Genomic DNA, 27,989 nt, shown 5'->3' with positions numbered 1-27,989 from the left:
TCAGCATTTGAAAGAACCCTATATATATTTAATTTATGTTGAAATGTAACACAGGTTAATTTTATCCATAATATTTTCTATGCAAAGGTAAATAACTCAAACTGGATAAATAGTTCTCTAAAATAAGATATGATGCAATTTTTCAAATTATAATCAATAATTTAATAACAACAACCAGTGATGACTAAGTTCTCTAAAATTAGATATGATTTAACACTCAAACATTGTTAGAATCAGCATATCAAAGAACCAAAGAATTCAATTTTTGATGAAATTAAACAAAAGTTTAATTTAGGACCCTTTGGACCTCAATGTGGTATTATCTTATTAATAATGAAAAGAAATACAAGTTTAGATTAAGCATTTCAAAGAACCCTATATACATGTATATTCAATTTATGTTGAAACCAAACACAGTTTAATTTTGGACCCCGATTTGGACCAACTTGAAAACTGGGCCCAAAATCAGTAATCTAAATATATGTTTATTAATAGACAATATAAGCTTAGTTTTTAAAGGAGTTCACTTCATCAAAAAAATATATATATAGCATTCAGAAAATTAGTTTTTACAGAATAACAAACAAACTTGCCACAAAATTCTTCAAACAATTTACCAAAGAAAAGAAGAAAAAAATCCAAAATCTTATTTATCATTAATACAATGTCTTTTCAAAATCTATAAAACTTATCAGTAACAAGAAATAATTGTAACAGGATGAAATGTTGCCTTCATAGTAATTATTTTATAGTGACTAGTTCTCATATACATACATGTTTAGATTTAATAGAAATGAAATTTTATCTTTTTAATTATAACATGTTATATCATTTTGCTGTTATGTAATAATGTACTGAAATCTGGTCCATTGCCAATAACTGTAATTGTGTGTATTCAAATAAATTTTATGTATTTCTATAATCTGCGTAGATCTGTTTGTATAGAATTGAAAAAACGAAAGCATTTTAAGTTGGGTGTCGCTGAATATTTATCTATTTTGTTATATCATTGGTATACGTTTACAAATAAAATCATGAACACGAAAATAAAAAGCATTGTAAAGGTATAAATATTCTTTTAAATATTTAAAGTCCATATTGTTAACGGCAGTCTTTATTATATACAGTGATATTATATAAACTAGGGGTAATGAACCATTCATTTTCAAATGTATATAATGTAATTTATTTAAGTGATAAAAAGGTAAACATGGTTTAAAACGCACATTAACAATACGTTTGCACAGACAGTCTTCAAACATTCAGGAGCGAGTTAGATATATTGACAGTGTAACGTCAAACACATAATATTTTACCCGTTCTTGTTTGTAAATTTTACGTCCAATTACATACAAAAAATATTATCAAATGTTTACTGTGTATATCGACAACCACATTTTTGAAGGGAATATATTATTTAGATAGCAACATTATTGGACGATCAAATATATAGGTAAGTATCATTATACAAAACTCAAAAGAATTAACACATAAGTGAATCCAATTTAACTTCCGATTCGGTACAATTTCTCTGTTGTACATAGTGGAAAAGGCAAATACTGGATAGGAAATGCATTTCTCCTATTTAGTATAATTTATCTCTCTTTTGCTTCAAATGAGATTTGGCCTCAATATCGTCTGTTACTGCTTTAATTTTTTTTTTTATTTCAATCGACTTTTCGTTTTCGATTATTTAATTTATAACATAGAGGGCAACACACTTTGGACTAAAACTTATTTTGCAAATAACTCATGCAAAGTTATTCCTGAAGCTTATACTTGTTTAATGTTACCCTTTTGATCCTGAATTGTCATATAACTTGTTAGTATTTGGGTTTTTTCCAAGTGTGATATTAGTATCCGTATTTCTCAAGGGTTATCACAAATGTCTTTGGTTTTTTTTCAACGATGTATATAGCATGTATAAAAAAGAGAATAAACTAGCCGCATATATTTAGTGTACATATTCCTTTAAAACACGTAATTTAAAAACGTTAGCTATTGTAATATTTATAGATCATATTGTCAGTTATATATTTTAGTTTATTGAAGATCTTTGAAAATTTAAAGAGCCATATATGAATGTGTCAAAGCACTCATTTACAATGTGATGGTAAATAAAGACCTTGATACATTTAAACCTTAAATACCTTTATGAATGTCAATGTTAATGACTTAATAGTTTTTAATATACGTGGTTTTTACAAGACTATCATGAAATATGAATGTTGTTAGGGAACTGCTAATATGTATTTTACAGGTATTTTTTTATTTGATTTATTTTTTAATACCTAAGCCGCCAAACTTTTCTTTTAAAATGAAATATTTGTGGACAATACTTTCACTTGTGGACGAGTTTAATGAGAAAGTAGTATTTATCGTTTATAAGTCCAAAGCATATAAAGTTTACGGACGCCATGATGGCTTTTATACTGTTACTGAAAATCTGTGTTAGAAAGACCACGAAAGTGTTTCATTTATAGGTACAAAACCGTTCGCGTTTCTTACGTTTCCCGAGGGCTACCTTCATATGTTATTAGCAACATGATGGGAACCTGTGGTTGAGTTGATAAAATAAAGAAAATAAAAGATATCTTAAATTTTTTTTTAAAGAAAACATCCTTATGATATATTAATTTAAATTTTAAAAAAAATCGACGGTGTTGACCGTCTTTGTCTAGATTTCATATTTCGTTGATAACAAAATATTTGGAAACTAGTTAGGTAATATACATCTAGTCACATCGTACCTAGATAATTACCTCCCTTCTATCAAATCAAGAAACTGAAATTGTCAGATGATGCCACGCACAAAGCCTGAAAAAGATCTTGCCTTTGAATTATATGACAAAATGTTGATGACTTATAAATCAAAAAGTTCTTCCAAACTACTTTTTAATTTTCTTTCTTAAACAATAAAGCTTTAATTCCAACATTTTTATAATTGCAATTTTGTGGTATGTATATCATACTGTTTATTAACAACTGCGTGTTGACTAAATTTTAGATAAAACCAGTATAAAAAGATCGAATTATAAGTAAGTTTCATTATTGAATACCCATTAATTTATTTATTTACCAGAAGATTATGTTAACAGCAAATATAATTTTGTAATTTGCTTGAAAAGGGTATACTGCGTTGAAAATGCTTGTCGTCCTAATTAAATAAGGTTAACATGGTTAAGCTGATGTTATTTCAAATATAAAAACCTTATCCGGTATTTTATATAATTAATAAGGTTAATGAGTACCTTTTGTAATATATGGTACAAAGGTGTTTAAAAATTGCTTGCAATTTGGTTATTTTTGCAAACGGTTACCTGTGTCGGGAAAACTCAGAGGCCTGAAAAAAATCTTTGAAACACATGTTTAGTTTCTTAGAAGGTTTTTTTTTCTATTAATAATATGATTATTTTATGCTACAATAATTGTCTCAGTAGTGATTCAAATATTGGAGTATATCTAACATTATTAATTATGTTGAAACATTAATCGTTGCTGACAATTTAAAATACAAATGTTTGATATCAAAAGCTAATAATTTAAACATAATTATAACTCTGGAGAAATCTATTTCTTTCTTAAAAAATTGAAATCAAAATTTGATTATTTTCTGCTGCTTGTATATATCTTTATAATGATTCAACATTGGATTCCACCTTACATTATCAATTAGATTGAAGCAATATACTGATAATGATAATTTAGGAAACACTCAATACAAATATTAAATAGGAATATTGAAAATTTACAAATGCTGCGGGATACTACTGTGTATAGATACAGTTTGTTTCAATTAATTTTAACATTTAAGAGCCAAACAAGATCCTTTTTCAAATTGTTTATTCTACATTTTACATACAAATAGAAATGTTTAAATATAGTTCTTAACTGAAATCGTGTTTATACATATAAATAATCAGCAACTTCAATGTCAAACAGAGTGTTTCATCCAACAGTTTTGCGCATACTATTAGACGTGTTAGGAAAGTCAATACGATGTTGACGCTGATGTTAAATACCAATACCACTACAGGCTATAGTGGGGACCATCTCAAAAAGCACAAATTATCATTCATTATTGTTACCTGTATGGGTTTGTTTGATAATGCTGAGATGATTTTTAATCAATAAAATAGTAACAATTTATTCCGCAACACACGGAAGAGTATCCAGCAAAACAACACGAGCATTATTCTTGCATTGTGTCATAGTAGGGATCGATTAAGTTTAAGATCGTTGTTCCCCCATTTCTTACTATTTTGTTGAACGACTACAAGGAAAATCTACAAAGTGACCAAAATAAATGAATAGAAAAAAACACAGGAATTAAATCACATTCGAATCCGATTTTATACTCTACATCAATCTTTGTTCAAAACGTTCGTTTATTTGAAATTTATTTAAAAAATGATTGTCATATCTGGGCCTTTCTTAGCTTTTATATGCGGGAATGGTTTTGCTCCGTGTTGGGGGTCTGTCATACGGTGATCTATAGTTGCAAACATTTACGTCATTTGGTCTCTGGTAGATAGTTGTCTATTTTGGCAATCATACCGCATCTCCTTATTTTATATCATTTTCTATAATAGAGAAATGTGTTACACAGTAGCATAAAATTCTAAAAATAAACCAAACTAGAAATTTATGTACTTGACAATTAAAAAAAAGACTGAAACAAAAGCGTTTTCAATTTGATTATATTTTTATTTTATCTCGAAAGGTCACTGACAATTTTATATAATGTTAAATGAATTTAAATTCTTATTCACATAAAAAGTTTTGCCCTGACATTTTCCTTCTATCAACTTTTATCAGTTAGTTTTTCGGAAAAGAGAGGTTATCGAATTAAGTATTAAAAGATTACAACGTTTGGACATTATCAAGCATGTTAAATTTACGTTTCGATGAAGGGTCGGAAGTTTTTTTTTTTCTTGTTACCACGGCTTCCTCCACCAACAAAACAGAACACCACGATTAAATTGAGATATTGTTGAAAGTGGCGTTAAACTTTCATATGGAGAAGTCAATGTTAGTATCTTTGGGTCAGGAGGTTATTTTGAAAATGGAATATTCATTTTCACCTCTTTCAAAACAAAGTCTGCTAAATTAAATGTCGGGCATTTATTTTTTTTTTCGATTTGCTTCATTTTGTTTTGCCTTAGATTCACTATACACTCCGCTTTCTAAATTGGACGGTAAATAGTGATGGGTGAATTGGTCCATCCGTCCGTTCTTTCGTCCCTCTGTCCATTCATTGCATTCAGACCTAGAAAGTTGTAGATAATACAAATCACATATAGCTCATGGAAAGTGGTTTTCTTGAACATTAAAACTATTCGCAGCAAGAAAACCCTCTACTGTAGCTCCCTGCTTCTTAAAGTCTTATATAGAAATAGCACTGTATCCACTTGTGTCCACTTTTTATTTTCTTTTTTTATATATAGATATAACGAGTTCAGATTAGTACTAATTTGTTTAAGCCACACATGTATACGCGTTCCTGTATCCCCGGACACAAAATGCATGCTAACTATATTTTGCAACGGAAATAGGAAATATCTATTGTGGAGAGACAAACTAAGTTATTTAACTATTAAACATATTCTAATCATATCGCTTAATATATATATTTGGACTTGTGGCCGTAAAATCCGTCATTCCCATTCTTTACTCTTGCATATATTTTTGTTAAGTTTTGTTTTGCACTCTTAAATCAAACAAATACAAATTAATGTATGAATGTATGAAGATCTACGTAAGGCCAATGCACTTCTTAAAATTTGGAGTCGACGTTAACTGTTCGCTTCATGTTGTATCAAACACACCACAAATCTAAACTATTATACTACGCCGGGATACTTTTCAGTGCAATTGCATTTTGAGAAAGTCCACACTTAAATCTTGTATCGGTATTGGTATTTAACATCAGCGTTGTATTTAAACCCCTTTCCTAACACGTCTATTATAAAGCAAAATACATAACAATATACGTAATTGAAATTGCCCCAAATTAAGACACAAAAAAAAGATAACCCATCACAGATCTGCAATCTGCCTACATATAGGAAAATCGACCTTCGCAAATATAATCTTAATAGCACAAATGTTTTATAGTGTCTAATTCTTGCATTTTTAATTGCTTGTAGAAAGAAATGAAATCAAAACATTACTGACGTCGTTGTGAAGAAATGGATTTCTAATTACGGTTATTTTATAATACATTCTGCTATAATCATGAAACAAGTGATAAAAACAAACAAACTTTCTTTATGTGTACAGCCCTTGGATGGTGTAAACTTCCCAAAATAACGTGTATGGTGTAATGGTGTATGGCATATGGTGCAATGGTAGAAGGTGTATGGTGCTATGGTGTATGGTGTAAGGGGAATGGTGTAATGGTGTATGAGGAATGGTGTGATTGTGTAACGTGCGATCGGGAATGGTGTGAATGAATGGTGTATGACATTTCATTGGTTGAAACCGAAGTTCATTTTATTTTAATTTTTCGGATTGTAAACATAAACAATAATAATAATCCTATTGTTCTTTTTTCCCAGTAAAGCAAATTACTTTACTCGTTAGACTCTATGTCATTTATATTTAATATACACATATTAAAAAATCTTTTTTTTTCATATTCTTATTTACATCAAACAATGGCTTTAAAATTACACACTTGTGATCACATGCAGTTATCATAAAAGAAAGGATTTTATTTAAACTAGAAGGCGGATAGAAAGGTTATCCACGCATCGGAACAGTATTTTTATATCACGGGTTATCAACATCATTTTTAAAGTTGCTTCGTTCCCCACTTTGACAGTCTCTTTATAAATATTTTATCGTCATTCACCTATGTTTGCCTTGGATTTACGATTCTGTTTTCCAAAAAATGTTCAAAGGAAAATTGTACAGTGTTATTGCACATAAGGTGTTGTATAATTATGAACAATCTCGTCAATTTCGTTAGATTTGTCTTTACGGATTATAAATGATATCTTGAACGTCCGAAAAAATATACTTATGTGAAACGGAATGAAATATTTGCCACTTGATATTTAGCCACCAACAAAATCAACCAACCGACATAATATACTAACAGTATACTTTTCCTAGAAGAGAACTTCTCATACTTTTCATTATAAAGTACAAATGAAATCTGTCATGTCAGTCACACTGTTGGATGATGAGGTGGAATAGTTTTATTATACAAACCATCCTGAACTACTGAGTTTAAATCATCACACCTCAGCAAGCACGACTAATTTATGCGCAGACCAACCCATCACACAATAGCCCAAACGGAATCTGTGATGTACCCGTCCATATTCAGAAGTCATGGAAGTGGGAAATACAGATACTGATACTGACTTTAGTGACAGTTTTATATAACGAATACAGAGATGAAATGCTGGCACTCTAAATTAAAGCGGACAAGATTTTGTTATCATTGTATTGCAATGTTGCTGTCATTTGTATTATACATTCCATCATGACATCAAAATATTGCTGATTTACTATGCGGCTGCCGCTATATAGATTTACATAATAAAGTGCAAATATGGTCAGTTTTGTTTGATACTTTAAAATAGTTTTGTTCTACGAGTCAGCCTGAGGTATCAAAACTACTGAAATTTTCTTGCGAGACAATATTTTGAATAAAAAGAGGACATGCTGGCTATCTACATGTAGATTGATGGGGACACATTTTTGTTGTCATTGTGTTGCAATGTTGCTGTCATTTAATTTGTATAATGCAATCCATTCTGACATCAAAATATTGTTGTTTACTATGCGGCTATATAGATTTACATAATAAAGTGCAAATATGGTCAGTTTTGATTGATTCGTTTAAATAATTTTGTTATACGAGTCAGCCTGAGGTATCAAAACTTCTGAAATTTTGTTGCGAGACAATATTTTGAATAAAAAGAGGACATGCTGGCTATCTAGATTGATGGGAACAAATTGTTGTTGTCATTGTGTTGCAATGTTGCTGTCATTTGTATTATACAATCCATCCTGACATCAAAATATTGCTGATTTACTATGTGGCTATATAGATATACATAATATTAAAAGTGAAAATATGGTCAGTTTTGGTTGATGCTGTAAAATAATTTTGTTATACTAGTCAGCCTGAGGTATCAAAACTACTGAAATTTTCTTACAAGACAATATTTTGAATAAAAAGAGGACATGCTGGCTATCTAGATTGATGGGGACAAATTTTTGTTGTCATTGTATTGCAATGTTGCTGTCATTTGTATTATACAATCCATCCTGACATCAAAATATTGCTGATTTACTATGCGGCTATATAGATTTACATAATAAAGTGCAAATATGGTCAGTTTTGGTTGATACTTTAAAATAATTTTGTTATATGAGTCAGCCTGATGTATCAAAACTACTGAAATTTTCTTGTGACACAATATTTTGAATAAAAAGAGGACATGCTGGCAATCTAGATTGATGGGGACAAATTTTTGTTGTCATTGTGTTGCAATGTTGCTGTCATTTGTATAATGCAATCCATTCTGACAACAAAATATTGCTGATGTACTATGCGGCTATATAGATTTACATAATAATAAAATGCAAATATGGTCAGTTTTGGTTGATTCGTTTAAATAATTTTGTTATACGAGTCAGCCGGAGGTATCAAAACTACTGAAATTTTGTTGCGAGACAATATTTTGAATAAAAAGAGGACATGCTGGCTATCGAGATTGATGGGAATAAATTTTTGTTGTCATTGTATTGCAATGTTGCTGTCATTTGTATTATACAATCTATCCTGACATCAAAATATTGCTGATTTACTATGTGGCTATATAGATATACATAATAATGTGCAAATATGGTCAGTTTTTGTTGATGCGTTTAAATAATTTTGTTATACTAGTCAGCCTTAGGTATCAAAATTACTGAAATTTTGTTGCGAGACAATATTGTGAATAAAAAGAGGACATGCTGGCAATCTTAATTGATGGGGATAATTTTTGTTGTCATTGTGTTGCAATGTTGCTGTCATTTGTATAATGCAACCTATTCTGACAATAAAATATAGCTGCTTTACTATGTGGCTATATAGATATACATAATATTAAAAGTGCAAATATGGTCAGTTTTGGTTGATGCTTTAAAATAATTTTGTTATACAAATCAGCCTGAAGTATCAAAACTACTGAAATTTTCTTACGAGACAATATTTTGAATAAAAAGAGGACATGCTGGCTATCTAGATTGATGGGGACAAATTTTTGTTGCCATTGTATTGCAATGTTGCTGTCATTTGTATTATACAATCCATCCTGACATCAAAATATTGCTGATTTACTATGCGGCTATATAGATATACATAATAAAGTGCAAACATGGTCAGTTTTTGTTGATGCGTTTAAATAATTTTGTTATACTAGTCAGCCTTAGGTATCAAAACTACTGAAATTTTCTTGCGAGACAATATTTTGAATAAAAGAGGTCATCCTGGCTATCTAGATTGATCAGGACAAATTTTTGTTGTCATTGTATTGCAATGTTGCTGTCATTTGTATTATACAATCCATTCTGACATCAAAATATTGATGATTTACTATGCGGCTATATAGATTTACATGATAAAGTGCAAATATGGTCAGTTTTGGTTGATGCTTTAAAATAATTTTGTTATACGAGTCAACCTGAGGTATCAAAACTACTGAAATTTTGTTGCGAGACAATATATTGAATAAAAAGAGGACATGCTGGCAATCTAGATTGATGGGGACAAATTTTTGTCATTGTACATGTTGTTTTGCAATGTTGCTGTCATTTGTATTATACAATCCACCCTGACATCAAAATATTGCTGATTTACTATGCGGCTTTATAGATCTATATAATAAAGTGAAAATATTATGGTCAGTTTTGGTTGATGAGTTAAATAATTTTGTTATATGAGTCAGCCTGAGGTATCAAAATTACTGAAATTTTGTAGCGAGACAATATTTTTAATAAAAGGAGGGCAAAAATATTTCCAAATTTTTTAACCCTATATAAATTAACAGATTGACACACTCCCCATTTCGATTCTCAATTTTATAATTATAAGTGCAAATATGGTCAGTTTTGGTTGATGCTTAAAATAATTTTGTTGTACATGTTGTACATGTACCAGTCATCCTGAAGTATTCATTTTTGGCATTGTTTGTCGATTTTATCTGAAAACCAAGTTTATAAGATTTACGATACATGTTAAAACCGATAATAATAGCATTGTAACCAATATCGTTTTTAATTTATAGATAGGCAGATCGCGGATAAATTTGCATTACAAGCAAAGTTTTATGCGTACTTTATTTACAAATACATGTATATATATTTAATCTGTATTGTTTATATAACCATCATAGGTATGACCACGGAGATTTTAATTTTATACATTAATTTACAATATTGTGATCAAAATTCGTTTTTTAAATCAAATAAATAATTTTGTAGTCGCACGCTTTCTTTGAAATTTAATTGCATTATGGGTAATTTCGGATCGTGTAAATAGAATGGGGAATGGTGTATGGTGTAATGTGTAAGGTGTATGGTGCAAAGGTGTAACGTGTATGGTGTAATGGCACAAGGTGTATGGTGTAATGGTGTATGGTGAATGGTGTAATGGTGTATGGTGTGAGTGGGAAGTTTACACCATCCAAGGACTGTATACATGACATCATACAAAAGTTTATAATAAAAATGTTGACAGGGACAACCGGTGTAAAATATGCTTTTAAGCCTCGATATATACGAAAACCTAACATGTGACATTTTTTAACATATGAATAAATGTAAAATGTTAAATGACTTCAGCTTAACATTACTTAATTAATTAAGACAAGCATTTTAAATGCAGTATCCAAAAGCAAATCACCAAAATGCAATTGCTGTTAATATGAACCTCGGGTGATTTGAATACATTCATAAGGTCATTTAAACTTCTACGTATTCTGACAGGTTATCATCTTTAATATAGTCAACACGCGGTTGTTAAAAAAAACACAGTTTATTTTTTTTAATTGTTTATAATTTTACAGGAATTTTTCTTTATATGAATAGCGATATAATTACGTGTTTTATCGAGCGGCTTTATTCTACCATTCGGTCATTATTGATTTGGTTATAACTATGATGCAAATGAGGAGGTATAATTTATATACGACAGAATTGCAATGATGAACATTTGGGATTCAATTTTCATTGTTCAATAAAAGAAAATTACACATTTAATGTGTATTAGATCTAAATAATAACCTACCCGAAACAACGATGGTAACATCACATTTTTACTGTTTTTTGTTGCTCTGTTACTATTTTGTTAAGTGGTTGTTTAGACTTGTTTGTCTTATCGTTGTTTTTCAGGTTTTTACTGTTCCAAATATCATTTATTGTGATTATAAAATAACATAAATATATTACTCCATTATCGAAAGCAGATTCGCAGATCTCAATCAGTCGCATTAGAGATCAATCTAACCTGTACCGAAACATCGGCGAACAAACTGCATCGTAGACTTCAGAACTTAAACAGTAAATTATCCGTTGAAAATGAAGAAGCTAAGTTTTCAATTCCCTCAGGCATAGTTTACATAAGATAAATTTATTCATATAGTTATTTACGTGTGTCTTATACTTTCAAATATTTGGGTTTGAGCCAGCCTGATGAAAGTAAATACAGAAATTAAGCAAATAATATATTCATTTACAAGTAACCTCAGGATCTTTGCTGAAAATAATATGTATAAAATTCTATACAGTCCTGTTGCAAGGAATATTACAAATGAATGTGAATCATAACTTTTTTTCTTTAAATAAGTCTGTGGAATCTAGATACGAGATAAACTGGATATTTTTCACAATTGTTTGCTTTATAATAAATATAACCCTAAAAGATATCAAATATCAGATTTTATGTCTACACAGGAAAGGAAAACAAATTACCAGTAATATATATGGACTGTTTTGTATTGAATATATAGCTTCGGCTGCAATGTTGAAAAAACGTTATCCTACAACTATGCACAATAACACCAGGCATCAATGATAGAGAAAGTCAATACTCATAAATCAATATTTCTTTACAACATTATGACAAAACAAAAGTTAATCTAGCATAAAGTTGACAGTAAGAGGCATATTCGTATTTATGTATCGACGAGGAAGACAGATACCGGAAGATCAAAACCGAACGTATATTACAAATAAAAAATGTTATGAAACATTGAAGTCTAGTTCGACATGAAAAAATGTATAACAATTCTGAATATTCATTATAACAAACTTTTGCCCATATACATTCAAACACTAGTACACTTTATATTTACTGTTGTTTATAAATATATATATATATATATATATATATATATTGTTATCAAATGCCAATAATTCAAACTCATTAAAAACTTAGGGAAACGTATTTTTATACGAAGAAAATATGATATGAAATCGAAATAATGATTCATATATTGCATTACATAACACTATCAATTAAGTTAAAGATATATGTCGTTGGTGGTATTATTAAATGTTGAGAACTGTTGATATAAAGAAAAAGTACAATTATAGGGATCAAAGGCATATTACATTTGGCCAACATTAATAGAATATGGTAACTTTTGAAAACTTTTGTAACAAGTGAATTCCGACAGCAGATTTTTTTAACAGTAGCTTTTTAATTATTAGTATAAAACATTGGGAGATTTTACTTCAATAATCTTTGCAGATGATAGTTTCATATTCATTCTTCCTAAATAAAAAGAAAGATTTAAGTCTGACAAAGAGAACTATCTATTAAAACCAAGAATTGGTTTTGAAAAGATATTACAAAAACAGTAGAATAGAGGTTCCTTGATTATTTTGTAAAGATGTGACATAAAAGGAAATAAAGAGTTATCGGATCTTTCAGACAGGTGTCATGTCATTGATTGTTGATAAGTCTATATTTCGGTATATTTAGTTATGGTTTTTTCGTGTAAGTTGTACCTGCATATAAATAAACGCACGAATGAATAACAACACATTTTCGAATTTATGATCAGAGCGAATTAACGTAACATTCTAAGGCATACATTTGTGATTTTACTTTTTCAAACTAATTAACTACTAGTACCTGAATGAACTAAATATTAAATAAGCAGATGAAGTATGATTGCGTCAACGCGACAACTATCCCCGATACCAACGATACCATATGATATAGATGTTAGCAACTAAAGGTCGCATAGCCTTCAATAATAAGCAAAACCCATATCTCAAAGCAAGCTATAACAGGCCCAAACAAATGTAAAACAATTATGAATGTTCATTGCTACAATCTTTCATATATATATTCTCACAATATGTCTCTTTATATTTATTCCTCTAAGTCGAAAGTGGGATGCCCATTTGGCTGTGCGTGATGTTTATGTAGGCCTGTATTATAGTATATTAAGCTAAAATTTAGATCATATTCTATTGATTAACCGAACTTTGAGAATAGGAATGCGACTTCCTTTGTTTGTATGGGGATAGATTCCCGAACAAATGTACTTGCATCTAATAAAGCGACAGTTTTTATTACTTTCGTTGTGGGCCATATATCATTGGGAAGTCATATAATATATTGCTTTATCCGTAAATGTAAGTAAATACATTCCAAAATTTTAAATATGTTGAATAAGTATAAAATGATTTTAAAGTTATATCTTTTTATCGTTTTACCGAGTTTGATATGTACATGAGTTAAAGTTTTAGTAAAGTGACCTTTTGTGTGAATTTTAAAAACTGTCTTTTGTTCAAATATTTGAATTAGCTCTCGTCGTAATACAGCCCTTTTGTGCTAATGTGGCGGAAGGAAATCACAAATAAATCAATCAATTTCAACAAAAGATTTAAATGCCAAGTGACAGTTATATTAACGAACAATTATGTTTTATTAGCAATACTCGATTAGTTACCTTTAACTATAAACTTTAATTTAACAAAAGAATTACAATCATCTAATCAAATTGGTTTAGATCTTATTTCGTAATAAGACACCGTTATCAAAAATCCTTTGTTAACTGTATCTTTAAACCTATAACATAACTCAGCAAATGCTTATTGATACTCGAAACTGGTATTATCATGTTCTTGTTTGCATAAATTTACCATGTTAAAATTTAGATTTTCCACCTTACAATGTATGGTAATTACGAGTGTCTACCAAAAACCAATGTACAATGTAACTTTAAGTTACCATTTTGATATAGATGTGTTCAATTCCCAAGTGCAAACTAAATAAATAATGTCAAAAAGTACACAACGATATGTTTTTGAACTTCAGTATTATATTTGTATCTTATGGATTTGAACGATTGAATGATAAGTCAGTAAAATGTTTTCAGACATGTATTAGTTTTGATTATCAAACGTTTCGCTAGATGACTAATAACAACTGAGATTTTCAATTGAAAAAAGGACAATTAGTATAGTCACATCTTGCATCCATAGATCCTAGTTTGAAGTAGTTCATTGTGTCAGTATAAAGAGTAAAATAATGTCGGCAGAAAAAAATCACATTCCATTTAGATATATGTAATGTAAAAACTCAAACTTAAGACATTTCTAAGATTTGTTTCGTTTTGTATTAATAAAATTATAACAACAAGGTAGCCAGTAGTGATGTACAATTAGTACCCATTAAAATAAAAACTATTTGTTCAAATATACAGACATGTTACTGGTGATCGGGCAATGCACCAATAATAATGGAACGCAATTATATGGCAACAGTAAAAACAATCGATCTATCAATGTTTTTTGGTATATCATATTTCGTGTATTTGTTGTTGGAGAAATATTATTTTCAAATTTTAAGACATTTGTATCTATGATTATAATTTTTTGGAGATAATATAAAAACAATTATATAAACTATTATTGCCAATAATGCAATCATTCAGTAAAGACTGAATTACGTGATAATCACTGTTTCATGAGAAAATGTAGTCGATTTTTCAAAATAAGCGAGAGTACAAAAATATGATCTACAATTAAACTGTATTTAACAGATTTCAATGGCTGTGCAACCAATCCCTGAATGCCGATTGACAATCTTAAAGAAAGATATATGTTTTAATAGCAATACTTATTTATCGATCAACAGTTTCTATTATTACAAAGTTTAATTGAACGATAGAGTCACAATAATCCATTCAAATGAATTTACAAATTATTGACAAATAAGACACTTTAATGAAATATTATTTGTTAATTTTATCTTTTTTAAAAATAATCTATTGAATGTTAGTATCATATTTTCACATTTTTACACCTGAATGATGATGTGTCAACATTCATTTTGTTTTTACATTTTGACAGGAATTGCATTTTAACCCCTTATGTATCTTGATGATGGTGTATATCATGCTTGATACATTATTGGATAATAAAATTACTCAGTTCCGTCTTAAGTTCATGAAACGTAATTCACATGTCATATCGCTGTTTTCTCACATTGGTTATCTTTGTGCAATTCATATAATTAAGATACAAATGGTTAATTACAATATATTTGCAGTATTTGACGATATGGGTTTTTTTTTTAAATATGATTCTTGTTGGGATGGATCTATATATTTTCCTTCCTTTTTCTGTACTAGGACCGGTCGAAGCGGTTATTCAACCTGAAGTATGTTAACTTATACCAGTCCAAATAACTGGTTATGATGTACAGATTAGGACTGCATCCATCACGCTCACTTGTTGTCTTTCCTTAAAAATCCAATGGCAAATGTTCATGCATGGTTTTGTTTAAGTAAAAAGGAAAATCTCAACATAATGCCTGTTTGATATAAATCAAAATAATACTTCACACATTTCTTGCGTCAGAAGGACTTTCCTGGATCGACGTTTATCAGGGACGCTCAAACCCAAACATTTGAAAGCGAGGACTGTATACATACGCTGAAAATTTAGAAGCTATGTGATCGAAAGGGACCTAAAACAAATGGCCAAATTCGTCTTTGGTATACTGTGTCTGTTGGAACTTTAGATAATGTATAAATCATGTTAGTGCCGAGGACCGACTACTGAGCGTTTGATACACTCAGGGACTAACAGTCAACCAGAAGCGGTTTCGACCCAGCACTAGTAAATGAAAATAACAACTGACAAATGACATGCTTACGAAGTGGACGGATTTTCAAGAGAACGCTATATAATGTGAAAGATATCCCAACAACGTATTCTTTGCAATATCGCAGAATAAATATAGAGGTCTGGTAGTTGTCGTCTTATTACTGATTTTTTTCGGAATACACGCTTGTTGATGTCTTTTATTTTAAAAGTTTAAAAGAAGTTTAAATGTAATTTAATAACAAGTTAGTCTATAACAAATATCATTTTTTTGTTCAAATCGTCCAAAACGTTTAACATGTTTAAGTTTAAATAAATATTATAATCCGTAACATATAGTAGAGAACAGAAATGCATTTCAATCAATCATTGTTTTATTATAACAAGTATTATGAATTAAGTCCTCCATTGTTTAACATTCTGTACGTAAGGTATGGGTTTATAACTACTATTTCTGACAATAGCTTTTATGGCACAAAATACTTAAGATGTTTCTGTACGTAAGGTATGGGTTGTACGTTACCAATATTTGTTTTACAATACGTTGCTTCTGCACGGTAGGTCAACTGGAATTGAAAGCAATGTTTTTTTTTTCGGGTTAATATCCACTAGAAATGGAGGTTTTATTGGATATGGACACACATTCGGTTCATTTCAGGTCCCTCCGAAGTATTGTAACAAGGGTTCAAAAACTAGCAGAGTAAGTGATTCTTACATTTGATAATCATTTAGGGTCTTCAACCAAAAAATTGACCCAGGGTTTCCGCTTGCGGTCGCATTATTGCGAAAACAAATTAATATTGGCGAAAGAATTGTAACAGTTTGATCTGGTTTATTATTTTCGGACGTCTTTTTTTCCTTTCTCGGTCAACACTTGACTTTATAACCCTGAACTGGTCACACGTTTCGATTTTGAAAGCAAATCAGAAATCAACTGATTATTAAAAGGAGAATACATGCATTTGATAGTTTTAATAAACTAAATATAACTGTTTAATTATAACTTTACAATTGTTTTAGCGCTTCTATTTTACACATAGTTTTCACTTTATCTTTCAACGATGGTCCGAAAAAGAATTTTTTTTTTGAAATAAGCACAAAATTTAGAAACATCTCTGATTATATTGAGAGCCCTTCAACTGGACAGGAAGAATCTGTTAACTGATTGAGGACAAATTGAGACCTATTGATGGGGGCAGTAAGAAAGTGTAAATGCATTTGTAATATAGGTTTACAGTATGATAATGAAAAATGTGTATATATGATTACCATTTTTGAAGAAATATATATGCAAACACTCAGATCTAGGGAATTTATTGTTTTGTCTTTTGTAAAAATAGAACCACAAGATGTCGAGGTCTGTTGCGTTCACAATAAGTACCAATTTTAACCAAACTGTTTGCCTGTACCAAGTCAGGAATATGACAATTGTTTTCTATTTATTTGGGTATATAGATATTTGCGCGTTTGATTTTGTCAGATTTAATCGACTTCCTCCTTTTTGTATATGCTTTGGAGTTCTTCTTTTTAAAAACTTTTAATATATATTTGTCTACAAAATTCGTCAAATATTATGCTGTCGATGTAAAATACTAATATTTTGTTGATGTCATCCTCTGTGTATTTGTTGTTGGAACAATATAGTTTTTTGCAAAGTGTAAGAAATGTGTATCTTCAATTCCCATTATTTTGGTAGAAAATATAAAAATAGATACGCTGTGGGATCGCCAATGAGACAATCATTCACCTTAGATCAAGGGAAGTGAAACATTGTTTTAATGAGATGTAGTCGATTACAATTAGGCAGGGGGAAATATGCAGTAGTTAACAAAATATGCGATATAAAATATTTGGAGATAAAAAAATTGTACAAATTTATCTGTACTAAAATGATTGCAACCAACTCAAAATAGCGACAGTGCATCCCGGCTTCCTCCGCCAATATTAACTAACCGCCACGATATTTCAAGCAGTGCTGACAATGGCGTTAAGAACAAACAATCAAACAACAAATATTTTCTTCGGTGTATTTGTTGTTGGAATAATGTTCTTTACAAAGAGTAAGAAATTTGTATCTACGATTCTCATTTAGTAGATAATATTTAAAAAAAGTATAGATGTATAGTAGTCCTTTGTTAATTTATGTATCATGTCATTTTGCTTAGTTTCTTTTGTTACCTATTCTGAAATCGGACTCGGCCTTCTTTTAAACTGAGTTTTACTGTGCGTATTGCTGTGTGTTTGTTTTTTCTACATTGGCTAGAGGTATAGGGGGGTGGGTTTGAGATCTCACTAAACATGTTTAACCCCGCCGCATTTTTGCGCCTGTCCCAAGTCAGGATCCTCTGGCCTTTGTTAGTCTTGTATGATTTTCACTTTCAGTTCATTAATATGTTTTAGAGTTAAGTATGACGTCATTATTCACTGAACAAGTACACATTTTTGTTTAAGGGCCAGCTGAAGCGGGCCTCCGGTGCGGGATTTTCTAGCCGTGTTGAAGACCAATAGGTGGCCTTCGGCTGTTTTCTGCTCGTGGTCGGGTTGTTGTCTTTTTGACACATTCCAAATTTCCATTCTTAATTTTATGTATGCGCTACCATAGCTAATGCCACTAGCAATCAGTAGAGACTAACGGACGTGATAATCACTTTTTGATGGAAAGATGTAGTCGACTTTTTCAAATGAGCGAGAGTAACAGAGTGGAAAAAAATATGAGATATAGTTTATACTGTTTTAATTATAAAAATAAGAAGATGTGGTATGATTGCAAATGAGACAACTCTCTACAAGAGACCAAATGACAAAGAAATTAACAACTATAGGCCACAGTGCGGCCTTGAACAATTAGCGAAGCCCATACCGCATAGTCAGCTATAAATGGCCCTAAAAAGACAAATGTAAAAATAATTAAAGACAAGTTAAATAATTTCAATAATACGAGATGTGAAATAAAGTATAATTTAAGTACGAATAGTTAATATATTTTAGCAGTTTTTGACGGTCTGTATTTTTTAATTATGATTGTTGGGATTGGTACATATTTGTTCCTTCCCTTTTCGGTACTAGGACCGGTCGAAGCACTCGTTAAACCTGTCGCATATTAAGTTATGCCAGCCCAAAAAAACTGGTTATCATGTTAACTTACTGTAAAGGTTAGGACCACCCATCACGTTCACTTGTTGTCAAAATTAGTTGATTATTTATTAGCTTATTTTTCTATCATTAAAGTTCAATGGCAAATTTTCATGCATTGTTTTGTCTTAAGAAAAAACCAAAATTTCAACATTATGCCAGTTAATATAATTCAATAATATAAATCAAATAAATGCTTTTCAACTTTTATGCGTCAGAAACACTTTACTGAATTGAAGTTCATCCGGAACGCTCAAACCCAAACATTTGAAAGCGAGGACTGTATACATACGCTGAAAGTTTAGAAGGTAAGTGATCATAAGGGACCTAAAAAAAAGCCAAATTCGTCTTAAGTATACTGTGTCTGTTGGAACTTTAGATAATGTATAAATCATGTTAGTGCCTTGGGCCGACTACTGAGAGATGATACACTCAGGGACTAACAGTCAACCAGAAGCGGTTTCGACCCAGCACTAGTAAACAACTGACAAATGTCTTGCTTACAATTGGATGGATTTTCAAGAGAACGCTCTATAATGTGAAATATATTCCAACAACGTATTCCTTGCGATATCGTGGAATAAATATGGCGGTCTGGTAGTTGTCGTCTTGTTCCTTGAATTTTTGGAATACGCACTTGTTGATGCCTTTTGGTTTAATGTTTTTACAAGTTATAAATAATTTTACAGGCAGCATTTATTGCATAATACAAAAAAATGTCCGATAATATCTTTTATGGAACAAATACTTAAGAACTTTAAATGTAATTGAATAACAAATTTGGTCTTTAACAAATATCAGTCAATTGTATTGAAATGTTCAAATCGTCACAAAAGTTTAAAGTTTAAATAAATCCGTGACATATAGTAGAGATTATTCATGTAATTCAATCATTGTTCTATTTTTATGAAGCAAATCCTCCTTTGTTTAACATTGTGTACTTGAGGTATAGGTTTAGAATTAGATTTCTGATAATATCTTTTATGGCACAAGCTACTGAAGAATATTATGTACCTGAGGTATGGGTTAGACGTTATCAATACTTGTTTTACAAAATGTTGGTTCCGCACGATAGTTCAACTAAGATTTCAAGCAATATATAAATAAGAAGATGTGGTATGATTGCCAATGAAAAAATCTTAAAAAGAGACCAAACGACACAGAAATAAACAAGTATTGATCACCGTACAGCCTTCAACAATGGGTTAAACTCATGTTTGATTTTGTTAAATTCAACTCCGAAAAAAAAATATATAGCGAACGGAAAAACCCCGAGCCAAATGTTTTGTTTAAGACCCAAAAGGATTATTGATACTCATGTTTTTGTTAAATTCCACTAGAAAAAAGAGATTTATGATTGGGACAGACATTCGGATCATTTAGGTCCCTCCCAGAATTGATTAAAGGGATCAAAAACGAGCAGAATAGGTAACTTACTTCTGAGAATCAATAATTCCTTTCGGGGATTCAACCAAACAATTGACCCGGGGTTTTTCCGCGCGAGATCGCATTATTACATATTGCGAAAAAAATAATCATTATAGGCAAACCTTTTTTGCAAAAGAATTATAACAGTTCGTCGTAGTCATTCTTGTTAATAATTTTCACTTCTCGGTCAAAAAGTCAACTTTTTAACCTTGAATTTGTCGCACGTTTCGATTTTGACAGATTATAAAAAATAAATCCACGCATCTGATAGTTAATAGCAATAAACCAAATATAAGTTTTAACATTATCTTTCAACGATGGTCAGGAAAAGAAAGTTGTTTTATAACAAGTCCAAGTTTAGAAACATCTTTGATTAAATTGTTAGCCCTTTGACTGGAAGAGAAGTATCCTATAAACTGATTGCAGCAATTAAAACTCCGGAACAAACATAAAAGGGACAGTAAGAACGTTTAATTGCATTTGTAATATAGTTTTACAGTATGGCAATGAAAAAAAATTGTATCTATGATTATCAATTATGAAGCACGGCCAAAAAAATAATATTTCAATGAATGAATGAGATTCAAATATTCAAAGCTAAGACATCCTTTCTTTTGTTTTGATATAGATAGAACAACAATCTGTCGAAGCTGTTTGCCTTTACTAAGTCAGAAAGATGACAGTTGTTTTCTATTCGTTCGTTTGGATAGATATTTGAAGGTTTGATTTTGTCAGATTAAATGGACTTCCTACTTTTTGAATTTGCTTTGAAGTTCTTTTTTATCAATACTTTTTATACATATATTTACTTACAAGGCTAGAGAAATATTATGCTTTCGACGTTAAATACAAACATTTTGATGATATCATCTTCTGTGTATTTGTTGTTGAAACAATATAGTTCTTTGCAAAGTGTAAGAAATTTGCTATTATTTTACATAGAAAATATTAAAAAAAGGATATGCTGTGGGATCGCCAATGAAACAATCATTCATCCAAGACCAAAGGAAGTTAAAAGCATTGTTTAATGAGAAGATGTATTTGATTGCAATTGGGTAAGGGAAATAGTGTAAAATAATCAATATAAGATTTTTAGAGATACAAAAATAATACAAATTAAACTGTACTAAAATGATTGCAACCAACTCGAAAAAGCGATTTACAATAAAGAGACATTAATGTTTTAACAATACCCATTTATCAGTCATCTGTTCTTTTTATAGCAATCATTAAACTAAAGAGTCACAATAATCAAATCAAATACGTTTAAAAATAATTGAGATATGACACAATTGTTATTTGTTAACTTTTAATTTTTTAACCTATAAGAGACCTGAGTAAGTGCCTATGTATTATTGCTACTGGTATTATCATTACATTTGAAGATTGCTCTTAATCAAATTATTGTTGACATTAATTCACCGTGTTTAATTTAAAAATTTTCGCCTTACTATATCATGTTTGGTGATTACAAGTGTCCTTCTGATATTAATATAACAATACCATTGTGATATATACTACTTAAAGAAGCTATACTTTCATGGAGATTTAATAACGGTCAAACTTTGAGGGTTCAATTGTTTGTGGAAATGCTCGAAATGATCTAAAATTAACAGCATTCCTGTTTTAAAGAATGTTGAATGATTAAAGACAACTAAAAAATATGAAATACAAAATATTGGTGATTTCATGTGCTTTGGAAGGCTAAGCCGATCCTGCTTCACATGTGTCACTCGTCCTTATACTTGTTTCACTTCTTAACAATTTTTTTTGGGGTCCTTAGGTGGCCTGTTGCAAGTTTAAATGTCTGAACCTATCGAATATAGCGTCATTCTCCAGTGGCAGTTCAACTTTTTCCAACCTTCATCCCGGACGGCCTCTTTCAGTGGAACTACTAATTTTTTGTTGTTGTTGTTAATTTGCTTTCGTCCTGCAAAGGCATGCCATATTTGACATTAGACGTTAAGCAAACATCAATCATTCCTTATTCATCTTTCTTATTATGCATATGTTGACTTTATGCAGTCAGGATTCTACTTCGTCAAAATTATCTTCCCATTACGCCACGTAATTTTTGTAATCGTAAAAATAGAAGCCATTGTAGTGATGACGCGCTGTCAATTTAGCTCTTGAAAACCGATAAATTTATCCGCATAGTATCATTACGATCCTTAAATGCCAGTTGTATTTTAAAAGACAAATGTATCTACTAGCTATTGAGCATCATTAAATGTACTTTTATGCATTGGGTCAACTTAAAACTATTGTCTGATCGGTTGTTAAGGGGAATTTTCGAAAGTTCAAATATATTTTAAAAAATTCTAATTAATTATTTCGTGGAAGGGCAGAGTAAAAATTTCAGAGGTTGAAGACTAATTACCCTAGATAACACACACAAATAATTAAGTTTTTTTGAAGTTCTGCATTTTTAAGATCCAACAGAAAAGTTTGCCGTCTAGTACTTTTAGCAAAACATTTGTTATTCGAACACGATAACTCTGTTGTTATGAATCATAAGAAAGGTATTTCACTTGACCCATATATTTTATCTTTTAGTATTGTAAATTTTTAATGTTTTTGTATCAACCTACAGCTTAAATATTAAAAAAAATAGAATCGGAAGCGAGATGATGTATCAAATATTTTACTTTTATACGTTTTCAAGACAGAATAGTCAACTCAAACACGCCTGAACCTAAAAAGGTGTACTCGATTTTCTCTTTTCGATGAAATTATTGCCTATGTTGGGGATTTTTTCCCAAAAAACTGTCACCGGGGGCAGAGATTCAAATTGATGCATTGGGAAGATAAATCTGTTATCTTTCTTTGGAAATTTTTTCGGCGGAATTTATGCTCATGCACGAAAAAGATCCACTAGAATTTGCACCTACCAAAATCGACCGTTTGTGAAATATTTTCTATAATATCAAAGTTTACAAATATGTCGAAGCTTAATTCAATAATTTAAATAAAAACACATACATGAGATACATAAAATACTAGAATAGGCACATTCATTAAACTTTTAAAGCCCATAGAAACAGATGTAAACAATTAAAATTTACTAACTTCGTCTTTTTTACCTTCTCTTAACTAAGGATTCCATTTCTTTCGTTTAATCTCAACTGGGTTTCCGCCTGTATAAATAAAGCATTAAACGTCTTTGTTAAAATGTTTTTTTGGTATATATTTTAGACACAACAACTCTTAATATGTCATCAACAGAAAGACAAGCGGTGCTAGGCAGTTTTGTCATAAGACTATTTCCACAAGTCATGCAAGGTATATTAAAAGAATACATTACTTCAAGAGGATTGACAGAGAAATATAAACAGAAAGACATACGTGCCGTTCTAACGGTTAGTGAAATAGCATTAATGGACAAACTTCCAAATATGGTTGATTTCACAATCGAATTATGCTATAAGATATTACGTTATGAACATTTATTGCCTGAACCGAAGTGTAAGTGGGGAAATGTTCCAAGCGATGAAGACGTTGAAATCATCGATGATATTCAACGAATATTAAATGGAACGAATGAAATTATCAGAATGAAGTCCGACGATATTTCCGAAGACTACTATGAAGAAGTTTGTACTACAACACATGACGTACTAAAGAGGGTAGATAAATTCCTTAATCTGAATACCTGTGTAGAATTGTACCACGCAATTTGCCAATCGAAATTAAATCCTACTGACATAGTTTCAAAACTGAGGGAAGTCAAGCAGGTCAATGGTAACGTATATTAACATAATACTCGTTTACTTTCAAGCAGTTCAATGGTATATATATTAACAATATACTCGTGTACTTCCACAAGAACAGATTTTGTTGTAAAAAAAGCTTCAATATTTGGATACGCTACGATAGCTAAATATTTCAGCGTAAAAGCCAAACAAAGAAAAAAATAATCCCCAGTTGCATTGGTGCAAGAAAGGGTAGAGACGAAAGGGCAGACAACAATAACAAGCATTGCGTAGAGAAACGAAAACTGAGCTACAAGAACCTAACAAAAACGGTGTTAAACTAAGAAGGGTCAGCAGCTCCTGCTCTACTTAGACTCCTGTCATGTTATTGTGTTTAAATATAGTAAAAGGTTACATCCAGTGATAGGCACCCAATAGGCGGATTGGTCAATTGAAGTCTCTTTTTTAATCCTAATAAAAATGTTACTTGTATATTCTTTAAACCCAGCGCTTAAAATGAAAAGAAGGTTTACCAGGACGAACCATAATTGACTGTTATCAGTAGAGACACCGATATAGAAGAGCTCAAAATACAATTCCAACATCTTTAAAGCAAAGCTAGGTCAGGTGTGTGTGTGGGTGATCCGGAAGTGTAAACAGTTCTATAAACCACATAGGCATTAATGTAACAGCTTCCTGGTATAAAAGTAAAATGACAAAAATACCGAACTCCAAGGGAAATTCAAAACGGGAAGTCCTTTATAAAATGGCAAAATCAAGTTCTAACGGATGGAAAACAACTGTCATATACCTGACTTGGTACAGACATTCCCTTATGTTGAAAAGAGGGGATTAAACAGTTTTTTTTAACTAGCTAAACCTCTTACGTGTATGACTTTCGCATAGAATTCCATTATATTGACAACAATGTGTGAGCAAAACAAACAGACATATTAGGAAAAAACGTCAAAAATTGGGGAACAGCAGTCAACATTGTAATTTAATTTTAATCACTATATAAACAAAAATCTGATTCAACAAAGAAACACTAACTGACATAAATCTAACCTGGGCATTTTCTGCAGTAGAATGTATCAATTTGTTATCCGTTGTACTGCTTTTAACGATATCAGGTTTTTTGTAGATATGAATATGATTACAAGAAATGTATTTTATCCAAAGAAGAAACCCAAAGTATTGACGTTATCTGCACATTCAAGAACCCTTACAATAACTCTATGAGGGATCCGTAGGTGGCCTGATGCATTGCAAAATGTCTACCCCTATGCAACTCACTACTGCTTTCCAGTGGCAGTTAAAATTTCACGCCCTTCATTCGGGTTAACCTCTAAAACAGAAAGTTTCTATTATTTAAATGTTAAATGTTCCGATTCCGAGCTTGCATAACCTTTATATATCACTAGACCTAAAGCAATCAATCCAACGAAGATTGAACATCAATTTGAATAATAACTTATCCGAATAAATCTTTTTAAGTCTGTTGAAATAATGCCTCTTAAATAGTATTATATAAATTAGAATTATACTATCTTCCTTTGTAGATTCCCCTTTCCAATCTAGCAAAACCAATAAATTGAAAACAAAGCACAATCAGTGTACCTCTGGAAATTAAATATATATATGTCAACTGTGTATGCTCTAATAATGAGAAACTATCTATATGTGGGTAACAGAGTAAAAATAAGTCTAAGTAGATTATGGGAAAGCAATATGGTTACCTTTGTCTGCTTCCAAATGGCGTGACAATTATCGTGCATGAAAGTGGGGCGTCCGTTTGGTTGTGCAGAATGAGCAAGTACGCTTCATCTTCCGGTCAGAATAGGATGTTGAAAGCGATGCCTCCTGGAAAGAAAGTGCCACGCTCTCCTGACGTTATGAAGCCTTGTAACGATTACATGAGTGTCCTAAGGTAGCGTGTTGCAAGGCTTAATATCTATCCTTGGCCGATATATCCTCATTTACCAGTGACAGTTCAAATGTCCAGACTGTCATCCTGGACAGATCTACCTATTATACTTATTGTTAATATATTCTCGTCCTAAATGCATGAAATGTTTGCCACTGGACGTTAAGCAACCAGAGATCAATCAATCTACAGCATCATATAAAGTGTATTTTAAATCAAAAGACAATCTTTAGAGCACTTAGAAAAAAGTATACCTGCTTAACATAGACATACCTTTCAAATCAGCCAAAGGAACTTATTTTGAATTAATCTGACACACAGCAATAATTGTCCTTTTCGAGATTTGAGTAATTCAGCTTAACACGTGACGCTCTTGATAAAAAATACGATTTTTCGATTCCCGTTGTTAATTGTGCCTTTTTAGATGTGGATGTTTCTTTGGTCTCTTCTTACGGTGTGCATATATCACAGCCTGTTATTTATGCCTGTGTCTGTAGTCGTGGTTTAGATTTCAATGAACGTAATACATGTATTAATACGCCCTTATTTTGCATACTGTAAATCTTGCAAGAATAAAATGGAATATTTCAAAGGACTTTAATCATGTGTTCTCCAATTCCAACAATTACGTAACGTTTCCACTAGATCAATCAAGTAAACGTTTCAGTACAATATGTGAAAAACTTATTTTCGTTAATCCAGTAACACTGGAGTTTGTGTGCCATTTGTGAAACATGCTGAAATGTAACAGTAAATAGTTAAATCCCGAAATTTGATTGCTGTTTTGAAATATTTTACAGGAATTTGTATAATAAGATAAAAAAAATGTGGTATTTCAATCACAGTTATCGTAAACAGGTGACTTTTCTTAATTTTAAAATGAATATATGTTATTATTGCAAATGAAATTATCTACGAAAATGTGCTTAACTGTCGACTATGCCTCATTTCAATATACACAAATTAATAAAATAAGTAAGAGACACTTTAAACAGAGACGCATGTGAATTCATTTTAGTACTTGAAAAGATATTCATACTTTAATATAAATAACACATTTACTTCTTTTTCTTAAAGTAGTATGCTTTATTTGTATTAAATATTACTATTGTTACAAAAAAATAATTTCATAATACTTTTATCAGTTATTTTATATCCGAGTATTAAGTTTTCTAAGCTTATGATGTGATATCCCATTTTGAGTTTATAAAGAATTAATCTAATACTTTCCGAAAAAGTTTTAAAATATTTGCAGGTGATAAAGAATGTTCATAATTCTCTTCAACATTGCATATATTACATAAAGGAGTATCTACTATTTTCCACGTTTCTAATATTTGTTTACAGGGCAGTATCCAATGTAATAATTTACACCTTAATATTTTCAATTTATTATATTTTAAGTATCTAAATATAAACAGTATATTGTGTTTTATTTTCAAGTTAATATCTTCAACTTGCAAAATATTTCTCCACTTTACAAAATCTATTGGTGTTTCTATGTCAGATTGTTTGAGTATATTATATATATATATATCTTTTGTTGTTACGTTTTGTAACTCATACGTTTTATAATTCTTTCATACTATTTCCATTTTTTTGTAAAAATAAACTTTTGTTCGCTTTGATTTTTCTTCTATAATTAAATTTAACCATTGATTTGGTAATGGTTTTTTTTT

The 27,989-nt window shown here is 30.7% G+C and overlaps 1 protein-coding gene across 2 annotated transcripts in view; it reads left to right on the top strand.

Moving 5' to 3' along the window:
• The first annotated feature begins 1,235 nt into the window (after nt 1–1,235).
• Nucleotides 1,236–27,989, top strand: part of LOC127720461 (uncharacterized) — a 43,435-nt gene continuing 16,681 nt past the window's right edge. For both annotated transcript variants that reach the window (XM_052227046.1, XM_052227045.1), the window contains exons 1-2: nt 1,236–1,453; nt 23,887–24,432. In XM_052227046.1, the coding sequence (XP_052083006.1) occupies nt 23,904–24,432 (529 nt within the window). In that variant the 5' untranslated portion in view covers nt 1,236–1,453; nt 23,887–23,903. The remainder of the gene's footprint in view (nt 1,454–23,886; nt 24,433–27,989) is intronic.

This window comes from Mytilus californianus, unplaced genomic scaffold (genome assembly GCF_021869535.1).
Source record: "Mytilus californianus isolate M0D057914Y unplaced genomic scaffold, xbMytCali1.0.p SCAF_11, whole genome shotgun sequence".
NCBI classification, from domain to species: Eukaryota; Metazoa; Mollusca; class Bivalvia; order Mytilida; family Mytilidae; genus Mytilus; species Mytilus californianus.
The sequence above is the reverse complement of the archived record's forward strand: the minus strand, read 5'-3'. Positions and strand labels throughout refer to the sequence as shown.